The sequence below is a fragment of the Zea mays genome, chromosome 4 (assembly GCF_902167145.1).
Source record: "Zea mays cultivar B73 chromosome 4, Zm-B73-REFERENCE-NAM-5.0, whole genome shotgun sequence".
NCBI lineage: Eukaryota > Viridiplantae > Streptophyta > Magnoliopsida > Poales > Poaceae > Zea > Zea mays.
Genome location: NC_050099.1, coordinates 207,291,612 through 207,303,052, shown reverse-complemented (window position 1 = coordinate 207,303,052; position 11,441 = coordinate 207,291,612). Strand labels below are relative to the sequence as shown.

Here is an 11,441-nt window from a genome sequence, read left to right as displayed (position 1 = left end):
CTTCTAGTCATCCTCTTGTATGGGCTTTTGAGATTTTCTGGGATTTATTTGAATTTCTTAATTGGGCCAAGCCCATAAATCCTAACAGGGAGTACCTGTCCTACGTATGGCTTCTGCTCTTGTACATGGGGATGGAGACCTTGGCGGAGAAGATGCAGAGGACGGAGCTGTATGAGGGCCCCACTGCAGCAGCGTCGTCCATCAGTGGCCAATAATGTTTGATACCGCTTGGTATAACTCTTTGCAAAGAATCAAAACCTCTCAAGTCTAGATAAATTTAAGATAATAATGTTTATTGTTAGATACGTCACGCGTGTTTCTCCTTTGGTAATTTCTCCTTTCGTAATTTTTGTTGAGGCTTCTATTTCTAGATTGTAACTGGAGTCACTCGTTGCCGAAGTTTCTCAAAACATTGTGTCATCAATAATTTGGCTAGAAATTCGCATGATGAGATAGATTTTATCTAATAATAACAAACGCTTCGGTTTTTTCTACCTTGGAGAATGTGCAGCATGATAGAATCTCAATTATCAATGTTTTGCTGAATTTTCTTGGATTACGTGCAGCGTCCACATAAAAAGTATCCCATGGTTCCCAAGTCCCAACAAAGGCCCAAGTGTGTTTCATGTGCTCCAAAACAATAGCAAAACTGGCCTCTGTCTGAAGCAATGCATGAATAAAAGGCGAAGCTACAAAGCTTCGGTTCCATGAGATCAACATGCGGATAGTACAAAGAAGAGAGCTTCGATTCCGCGGTACTAACACATGAGCAAAAGTGCACGAGAAGGATCTAGAAGGCTGACCAACACGCCTGTGAAGGAAAATGCAATGCTACTCCTACAAAAATTTATAGTTGATATGTTTTATAGGTACATGAACTAAGGGTATGAATATAATTTTATACGAAGTTGTACTCTACCACTATGAATAGAGGTACAACACCATGTATAAGGGACACTTTTCCCGTGGAAGATGAACAGTCCGTCTAGAGATTTCATACGGAATGGATTGATCTCGCATATTGGCTTACGAACAAAATAGATGATTGACGGACGACATCCTTCTGTGATGCAAACTAAACATCAACAGAGGATTGGATACATATTCGGATGGCTCCAGGAGCGACCAAACCTGCAATCCAAACACGTTGGAACTGAATTGCTCTATCTCCAAAGTTGTATTACCCTGCCATCGTGCTCTTCTTTATAAAGCTAAAGGTATTATTGTAATCACTTGCAATGAAAAAAGATGAAGGAGGGCAATATGTTGGAAACGAGTTATTTATCTCATTCTACGTGCTTCTCTCTTTAATTAATCTCTCTGAGAAAATTTAATTAAAGGGTAAAGAAAGAGTTAACTCATCTGTGTTGCCTTGTTTTTTAAAGTTCTCAGTATTCAAATATAGTTTTGAACTTTTAAACAAAAAAATTAAAACTTTGAAAAGAAATATTAGAAAGATCTTCCAATTTATTTGTCAGAGTGGATTATTCCCTTCATGAACTTAGAAACACTCTTTAAAAATATTTGACTTAAAGTAACTCTTGACAAAAGAGTATACATTACCTTCTCCTAAAATAATTAAGTAATGAATATTCATTTTTGAATTGATTTTTAATTTGACTCCACATTCAAAATAGTATTCTATTAAGATAAATAATGTCTGTGCATTGCATATTTAACACATTTGCCCAAATAAATGGATAAAATAATTAATATAAAAATACTTTGTATTCATGCTAGTATTTCATTGATTGTGCATCTAAATTAAAGCTGGGATTTTAAACTCTATTTAAAATTGGTTTGGAAATTTAAAATGGAAATGAAATCTAGAAATAGAATAGAAACAGAAAAGAAAAAAGAGGCCACCTTGGGCCAAAAGCACCATGCGACCCATCTCCCGCTTTTCCAGCCAACCCATCACCGCGGGCTTAGAAGGCTCGATCCGATTTCCTAACTGTGCCTAACGGGCCGTGCTTCACCAGGCCTGGGCCGGACCAGGCCGGGCGGTCCGTTTGGCCATATCTAAACCCAGTCACTCTCACCGCGTCGCTGACCTGTGGGGCTCGTTCCATAGCGTCTCATTCGCGCTCGCACTCACCATGTTGAGTCTCTAAGCTGTGGGGCCATCTCGTCAGATGCATCTCTTTCCCTGTAACCAACTCGTGTGTTCGTAACAAACTTGAATGAGATCGTAACAAACTCATTCGCTAGGATTCCCCTCTTCACCTTTAAGTTCTGGCCGCCCTGCCTCCTCATCTCGTCTTTGCTAGCCATGCCAACGAACACCCGAGAGCTCGCACGGAGAGAGAGAGAGATAGAGAGAGAGAGAGCAGAGAGAATAATGGACCGCGTCTCGCACAGAGAGAGAGAGAGAGAGAGAGAGAGAGAGAGTAATGGACCGCGTCGTAGGAGCATATTGACGCTTAGCCTATGCTAAGGGATTGGGAAGGTTCTTCGGGCCACGTCGCGTGTTTTCGAAGCTGAGGACAGATCGAGGAGCGTCGGAGCAGGCGAAGCGTGGGAATTCCTCGCCGAAGTTCGTGGACGACGGCCGATCCGCACTACTTCGTGTTTCGCTCTGTCGTCACCTTTCACTAGTACAGAGAAGATCTATACTGGCGGTAGTAAACCTATTTTTAGTGGCGTTTATCGTAACCACCAGTGCTACGGGCCAGTAAAAATCATCATTTTTACAGGCGGGTAACTGAAGACCGCCAGTGAAAATCGATTTTCACTAGCGGTCGACGTAATAAAATCGCCAGTGAAAATCGTTTCGAGGAAACATAAAACAAAATTTAAAAATAGTAAAAAAAAATTATTTGTATTAGGACCACCCGTCCGTCTCCGTCGCAAGTCGCGGCATTTTTCGCGCGCTACGCGGTTGTTAGTAATCGAACCATAGACCTCACCCTCGCGCGTACCCTCCAATACCACTCCGTCTATGACATACCTTGTGTCTAGTTTGTAGTTGTTTTCTCCACATATTACAACCATTTGAGTGTAAATTGCTTATTTGAGACCCTAAACGAATTCAAATAAAAAAGTTGTCAACTACAAAGATAAATAACTTTTGAAGTTCTATAACTTTTATTTTGACACTTTTTTCATCCGAGGTAGTTTGAAAAATTTGAATTTTAAATTTGACATACTTAGATTCAATTTTTGAGAACCAAAATAAGTTCAAATAAAAAAGTTGTCAACTACAAAGTTTCATAACTTTTAGAGATCTACAACTTTTATTTTGATGGCTTTGTCATACGAGGTCGTTTGAAAAACTCAAAAAATTAAGGATAAAAATGATTTCTAGTGGCGGTTTTTTAAGAAAACTGCCACTAGAAATCGTATTTCTACTGGCGGTTCCTTAAGAAAACCGCCACTACAAATCATGGATTTCTACTGGCGGTTTTCTTAAGGAACCGTCAATAGAAATACGATTTCTAGTGGCGGTTTTCTTAAGAAACCGTCACTAGAAATAGCACAGTCGGTGGATAACTGGATCCGTCTGTAAAAATATATCGTCCCGTAGGTGTTAAGCCTTTTTCTACTAGTGTTTGCTACGGGTAATATCCTGCCCATGATGTTTGTATTGATCTCCATTGGAATAGCCGCGGTCGTTGTCACAACCGAGCACCGTAGCACAAGTATTCCTTCGCCGACGTGTTGCGCCACCAGTGAGCGGGTTTGCTCTGTCGTCGTCAGTCATTGTGGTAAGGATAGTGTTGAGCGATAGTCGTTAGATTCGCATCGAGCAGTTGAGATTCGTACCAGTTCGTGTGGTTGTCCTGGGTCGTTGATCGTTGATCTAATGGCTTTGCCGCGATCCGCGTATAAGCTACTGGGCACATATTGCTTAAGAGCCCTTGCGGATTTGAGAAATCAACCCGCAGGACACTCGTAGTTAAAGAACCCCTTACGACGACTAAAAGGGAAATGTGCCCCTTGGCCATTTCTATTTTGTTTTGGTGATTAAAAGTTCAACACATTGTTTTGGACTAACATATTCTTGTATGAGCATGGATATCATTTTTGCATTCATTGTTTTCCATTATTCGAGTGACTTGCAGTCCAGATTTGAATGATACGAAGAAATTCAATTAAATGTACTAAATCTTATAGATATAACAAACACTTTAAGAAATATGACAAAATTTTATATGTAGATCCAAAGACTATAGGAACACAGTAGAAAAAAGTTGGGGAGAAAATACAAATAAAATTTGTCGAGTGACAAGAGAAGGCACTCAACAAAAGCTTTCTATGCCGATTGTTTGCAGATGACACTTGGCAAAGACACGCCTTTGCCGAGTGCCTTCCTCGAACACTCGGTATAGTTAATGGTCTTCAGTTACCATCAACCGCTTTACCGAGTGACAAGAGAAGGCACTCGGCAAAAGCCTTCTATGCTGAGTGTGTGCAGATGACACTTTGTCGAGTGAAATTCAGCTCTTTGCCAAGTGCTCGGCCCTTTGTTGAGTGTTTTTTTATCAGACATTTGGAAAGAAGTCTTTGCCGAATGTCGCACTCCAAAGAAGTCTTTGCCTTAATCTCGTTTTGTTTTTAATACTGTTCTGGATTTAATTTGCACCACTTTCGTTGCTACCCTAGAATCTAGAATCTAGCTAGACGACTGAGAATCACATCTGAGAAGCTTGTTACTGGTCCAAGTAATCATGTTGCATTTTCCTGGGCATTTCAGTAACGTCGGCCTAAAGCAACAACGTAGGGACTTAGCGGCCAACAGCTTCGATGCGACAATTAAAGGAATATGCGATGAAGGTGCCTGATGCAATCCGGCCGGCAGATGGATGTATATATAATAATAGTGAATTACTGATCCGTATATATAGTCTGTGGTAATGCAACAAAGGCTTGTCAATTATCAACGTATGAACACATCACGATCGAGTAGAGAAAGTGCGTACGTACCTGAGCAAAGCAAGCAGTTAACTATAGTAGTAGCTGAGAGGCTCGTAGTATTTAAGCGCAGGAAGGCCTGGGTACGTAGATATAGCATGGGTGGTAGCTGAGACTGAGAGCATGGGTTTCACAGCGGCAGTGCAATGGTGGGAGGAGTGGCAGCTGCGCGTCCTTGTGCTGTCTCTTCATCCAGATCTTCCTCTTTTTCGCAGCCGGCTTGCGTAAACGCAGTATCCCTGCCTGGTTCAGGTTGACAATCTGGCTGGCCTATCTAGGCAGCGACGCTGTGGCGATATACGCGTTGGCCGTGCTCTTCAATCGCCAGAACCGTCAGGAGTGGGTATCCACGCATCGCAGCAGCTACAGCCTGCAGGTGCTACAACATCTTGGTGGCCAAGACGGCATCACAGCCTACAACATCGAAGACAATGAGCTGTGGACAAGGCATGTCGTCCTAACAGCAGTCTCTCAGGTTGGTGCTGCACCTGTCTCAACTCAACTAGCTACCTGTCTTTTGTTGAATCCACAAAATGTCTTCCTCTTCGCTGGTATTGGCAGGTCACTGTTGCTGTGTATGTGTTTTGCAAATCCTGGTCCGGAGATGGCTTCATATTGCAAGCAGCGATTTCGCTGTTCCATTTTGGATCTGGCAAATGCTTACTGAAGCCATGGGACTTGAAGAAGGTTAGCTTCAGTAGTCTTGCGGGCTCTTCTGGTTCAGTAGAGAGCGGCGAAATAAGTTCCTTCGACCAATACATTCAGAGCCGCTAAGTTTGTTTTCTGGTTGCCGCCATGGCCCGCAATAGGAAGCACTGGATCCTGAGGAAGCTGCCTACGTTCGTCAAGGACTTGATCGACCAGCTCTGGTGTATGGAGCCGTACAAGTCGTCCAGTGGCATCACCCAACTCGTGGCCAACCACGTCACGGCTGGGTGGTGGCAGATACATGGCATCGCCTCCTACCACAGGTTCAACGACAGCCGGGGCCAGTGGACTCTCGACCGTGAGGGTTTGCTCGACGCCCTTGGCTGGAGCCTAAACAGGCCATTCGATGAGAGTCTTCTCCTATGGCACCTCGCCACCGACTTGTTTTGCTTCCACCTCGCCACGCCTTCTTCTACTCAGCAACGTCAAGCTGCCTGCCGGAGCATGGCCATGTCCAACTACATGGCGTACCTACTGTTCGTCAACCCAGAGATGTTGATCGCCGGTGCTAGGCGCAGCCTGTTCAAAGACGCCTACGAGGAACTGGAGGGCATCATTCCACCGAACGAGCCTGCTAGTAGTAGTAGTATAATCCGTAGGCTAAGGGAGACGGGGAATTCAGGATCAGGTGTGGCTCATGACGCTTGGGCTGTCACCCAGGTGCTCATTGGTTTACAGGTTGGGGAAGACATGGAAAAGGTTTGGAGGGTGGTCCAGGGCGTGTGGGTGGAGATGCTTTGCTTCTCTGCCGGCAGGGTGCAGGGGCTACCTGCACGCCAAGAGCATGGGGAGCGGCGGGCAGTACCTGTCCTACGTGTGGCTCCTCTTGTCTTACATGGGCATGGAGACATTGGCGGAGAAGATGCAGAGGACGGACATGGTGGACCAAGGAAGACACGAGGCTGGGGCTAGCACTGGCACAACGACCGTCCCAAGATCGGCTGTACCAGCGTCGCCCACCGGCGCCGGCGACCGAGGATCTGTCTTGCCTACGCAAGCACAAGCCATCGACCCGACCGTCCCAAGTTCACCTGTATCAGCTGTCGGAGCTGGTGACGACAACAACGATGTATCTAGTTTTTTTCCATTGTAACATTTGGTTCTTTGTAATCAGAAAATAATACTCCTCTAGATCTAAATTCTAAAGTTGCTCAAGAACAATGCACACATATAACAATATAGATTAAAGTTTGTAAATAATGGGACCCATGGAGCATCGGAGGTACACATACGCGCAATGGCCGAATGAGGCTGGCCGGGCTCGCGTGAGCCTGCACGCCCGTGGGCAATCATCCAATCAGGCGAATTATGTATCTATCATGTAGACTGCAGAAGAGAGTAGCAAGGGCAACCATCATAAGGATTTTAACTTTTTATAGAGTCAAATTATGTTAAATGTAACTAAAATTATAAAGAAAAATACAAGAAGGTGGCGATCAAGAAGGTGCAGCGGAAGAGGGCGCAGGTGGGCGTGCCAGGCAGGAGAGTGACGGCAGAGGGCGCCGGCGATCAAGAAGGTGCAGCGGAAGAGACGATCCCGGTGTCGTGATATCCTTGCTGTTCATTTGAGGGGATTTTCCCTTTATTTTCCTTAAAAAGAAATGAACAAAATATGTGGCCAGCCAACTGGGCCACTACAAGGCCTGGTGGCCGAGCGGCCCAGCCGGCAGAGAGGCATTGCCTGGGCATTTCGATGCCTTCACGTGAGACCGTAGGAGGGGGCGGGCAAAAGGCCGAGAAAACGGCTGGGCGGCGGCGGCAACCGCTGCTCCATCCTCTCCGGCTTCCTCGTTCCACGACTGCAGATCGCTCCCCTCTTCTCGGTAACAGTCTCTCGTTTGGCTCCTTAAGTGGATTCCCTTCCCCTGTACTCTCTTAAAAAGGGAAACGCAGAAACAGAGGGCTCTACGGTTCCATCCTATCCACTGTTCCGGCGAGAAATCCTTCGATCTACTTGATTCCGGGTGTCCTGGTCTCGTCCGTATCGTCGGATGTCTGTTGTTCTCGGTGGTGGTGGTGTGGTGTTGTTGATGCCGTGCCTTGGTGCTGCTCGTTGATTCTCTGGTCTCTGTCCACCATGGCCTGGTGCTTGGGCTTCCTGCTGCGCGGTGTTCCTCTTCTCGGGTTGGTGCCGTGGACGTCTCCCTCGGCTCCGGCAGCGGCTCTAGTATCTCCGTCAACCTCCCGCCGTGCAGGCCCGGACGTGGGCGGCGGAATTGGTTTTCTGGGACAGAACCTTGTGTTCGCTGAGCTGGTCTTCCCACATAGACAATCTACGTGTTGTGAGTTATTCATTGTCTCACTTTATTTACTGTTTAATTTTGTGCAATCTGCTAGTATTAAATACTTGGGTGTGATTGCACTGTTATGGGCGGATTTGTGTGCTCGATGATGATAGCGGTGTAGTGAGACAACGTGACAGTCTGGGTTTTAGTGTATTATCATTTTCAGCATTGATATTATTTGTGCCTAATTAAATCTCTTTGTTGAGGCTGTTTACCTATGTTAAATTCTGTTAATTTATTTAGTACACAGCTCCTTTCTATCATTATTTATATTTGATTATTAGGCTTATTACATCTGATCTAAAACCCTGATTTGGTAAGATATGACTGTCACGTTAGTCGAGGATCTCTGATCACCTATTAGCGTTGGAGGGCTGTTTATTACAGCAACCCGCTATTTTGAGAGCAATACTTTAAGATAAACAATCATGTTTATTTGTTTAATCTGCCTTCTTCATCTGCAAGTCATGTTTAATTATAAAATGGACCTGAGATGCTATTTTACATGTTTACATGTTCTAGAATTGCTACTGTTCATTGCTGCAATAATTATATATGGCATTTGTCTAAGTTATATGCTTGTTTTATTCGGAATTAGAATATTTAATTTATTTAAATATGAAGGAAGCATGTCACTTATCTCTCTAATATTACAACGGAAAGCAAAAACTATTTCACACAACACAACGATATTCTTCCATCGACCATTAAGCATAAATATAGAAAAAAGTTATTACAATCTAGAAAGAGATTATAGGAGAAGACATCTAAATACGACCAGTCCAAACAAACATTACCAATAGGAGAAATTGCGAAAAGGAGAAGCACGCTTGTCCGTGGCTTGACGGATCTGGATACACATCTAACAATAAACATTATTATCTTAAAATTTATCTAAACTTGAGAGGATTAGACTCCGATCCTTCCAAAGAGTAGTTAGACCGAGCGGTATCAAACATTCTGGCCACTGATGGATAACGCTGCTGCAGTGGAGCCCTCGTACAGCTCCGTCCTCTGCATCTTCTCCGCCAAGGTCTCCATCCCCATGTAGAGGAGCAGGAGCCATACGTAGGACAGGTACTCCCCGCCCGTTCCCAAGCCTTTGGCGTGCAGGTAGCCTTTGCACCTGCTGGCCGAGAAGCAGAGCATCTCCACCCACACGCCCTGTATCACGGTCCACATCTTCTCCTCGTCGCCACTGTGCGAATCCACGAGTTTCTCGGCTACGCACCAAGCCCGGCGAACGACGCCGACGCCCGCTGAGCCCAGGACGTCGTCTCCGTCCCTCTTGAGCAGCTGGACGACCTTGTGTGCGAGGTCTCTCTTGCCCCGTGCCCGCGGCGCGTCAGGACGATCCTCCTCGAGCAGGCCCACGAGCTCGCGGCACGCGTCCCTGAACAGCTTGCGCCGGGCACCGGGCATCAGCATCTCCGGCTTGACGAAGAGAAGGTAGGCCATGTAGTTGGACATCTCGATGCAGCGGCGGGCGGTGGCGTTGGCGCGGGACGGGTCTCCCTGGACCTGGAGTAAGTGGAAGCAGAAGTCGGTGGCGAGGTGCCAGACGAGGACGCTCTCGTCGAACGGCCTCGACACGCTGCTCATGAGTACCACCATGGATGATGATACGCCGACCCCGATCTCCCTGCAGTTGCCGAGAGTCCACTGGCCTCGGTAGTCGTTGAACGCCCGGAACGAGTCCGCGCCGGCTATGTGGCCCTGCATCCACGCTCCGGCGACGTGGGCGTGGACCAGGCCGGTGATCTCCCTGGACGAAGCACCCATGCGCGGCTTCATGGTCCAGAGCTGGTCGACCAGGTCCCCGCAGCCGAGGCAGGCCACCGCCTTCATGAGCCACGAGTGGCTCCGGCCGCGTGCCACGTACCCCATGAGGCTGTACTGCGCGACCTGGTCCGGCCACGTCCGGTGCCCGGTGAACAGCCGCTCTATCCAGGCGAACGTGTGGTGGATCACGGTGGGCAAGACGCACTCCATCACGAAAGCAGACCACAGCAGGGCGTACGTGATGGTGACGTCCGTCGGGTCCTGGTCAACGTCGCCTTCTCCGTAGAACGCCGCGATCGCCCCAAGCAGTGTGGCCGCGGCTACCGTCCGGAGCCCTCGAGCCGAGGTGACCAGCTTCAAGCGGTTCAAGGCGCGGTTGTCTGTAAGTACAATGTGCGACATGTCGTGCAGCTTCAGGGATTCCTTGGTGTAGAGCTGGTGGAACGTCGCGGAGAGGCTGGATTTCACCAGGCGATGGGCTTCGTCCGCTGGGCTGCGCGCCAGGTGTTTCAGGCAGCTCAGCCGGCCGGAGTAGGGGGGCGCCAGGTCCACGCACAGGTTGTAGGGCTTCCAAACTTCGTCTGCTTTACAGGCGGCGTCGTCGTCCTCCTCCTCCTCCTCATGGCCGACGGACTCGAAATACTGTGCTGCAGCTCCCACGTACTCCTGAAGCGAATCCATCATCTCACTCTCACCGGCATCGCCCTTCTCTTCCGAGGAGCCCGATGAGGAGGAGTCCACGAGGCTGTTGACGCTGACCCTCTTGAGGTCCCAGGGCTTGCACACGCATTTGGTGATCCCAGAGAAGAAGAGAAGAAGCGCTGGTCCCAAGATTCTCCCGTAAGCCGCCATCTCACTTTTATGGGCCATGAAGGCATTTATCCGGTTACGAGTGTCTTGGTCAACCACTAGATGGGCAGCAGTCGCCGCCATGGATTTTGGCCACGACTTGACGAAGACATAGATAGCAGCGGCGACCTGTCGTCAGTGTCAGACCACGCGCCATTATTGCTGACCAGATGTGCATTACTGCTGGTGAGTGAGTGCTGCTGAGGTTTACTAATATTACCTGAGACACCGCTGTCACGACATGCCGCCGCCACAGCTCGTTGTCTTCGATGTTGTAGGCCGGGATGCTGTCCTGGCCACCCAGGTGCACCAGCATGATGGGCGCCCACAGCAGCTCCACGCCGGCGCGGGCGGTGCCGGTGCCGGTGCCGGTGTCGCACCGGTGGGAGTTGAAGAGGGTGGCGAGGGCGTAGATGGCCACGGCGTCGCTGCCCAGGTAGGCCAGCCAGATGGAGAGCCTCAGCGGACCTGGGATCCGGTGCTGACGGAGCGGCGCGAAGACGAAGAGGAAGCACTGGGTGGCGAGGCTAATCAGGACGAGGATGCGCAGCTGGTTTTCTTGCCACAGCTCCAGGGCCGCGGCGAAGCCCGCCGTGTTGGACGACTCAGACTCGCTCATCCTCTCTCAGCTCCTCTCAAAGCCTAGCTGTAGTGTAGCTGATGATGAACGTGCACGCGCTCCCGTCCTTTATTTATTTATCGTTGCTCTACTAAAAAATATAGTACGGCAGTGAGCTAGCTATTCATCCGTACGTTCTCTTGTGTCATGTCTCTCCCCTTCCTCTTTTAATTTCTCACAGAAGCACAGAAAAAGCAAGTAGTAGTACTACTTGACTACATTCACCGCGCCGACCGTACGTTGTCAGTCCAAGTGGCTTGGCTTGGTGCTGCATCCAAGTGGCG

General features: G+C 48.1%; 1 protein-coding gene and 1 pseudogene across 1 annotated transcript; one reads left to right on the top strand and one right to left on the bottom strand.

The window, feature by feature from the left end:
- Nucleotides 4,877-6,765, top strand: LOC109945922 (uncharacterized; annotated as a pseudogene).
- LOC100383195 (OSJNBb0045P24.5-like protein) lies at nucleotides 8,674-11,179 on the bottom strand. The gene is made up of 2 exons (NM_001318961.1): nucleotides 10,759-11,179; nucleotides 8,674-10,667 (listed from the first exon to the last, which is right to left on the bottom strand). Exons 1-2 carry the CDS (start codon nucleotides 11,155-11,157, stop codon nucleotides 8,859-8,861), a joined length of 2,208 nt encoding a protein of 735 aa, NP_001305890.1. The 5' UTR covers nucleotides 11,158-11,179; the 3' UTR covers nucleotides 8,674-8,858.
- Nucleotides 11,180-11,441: the final 262 nt, after the last annotated feature.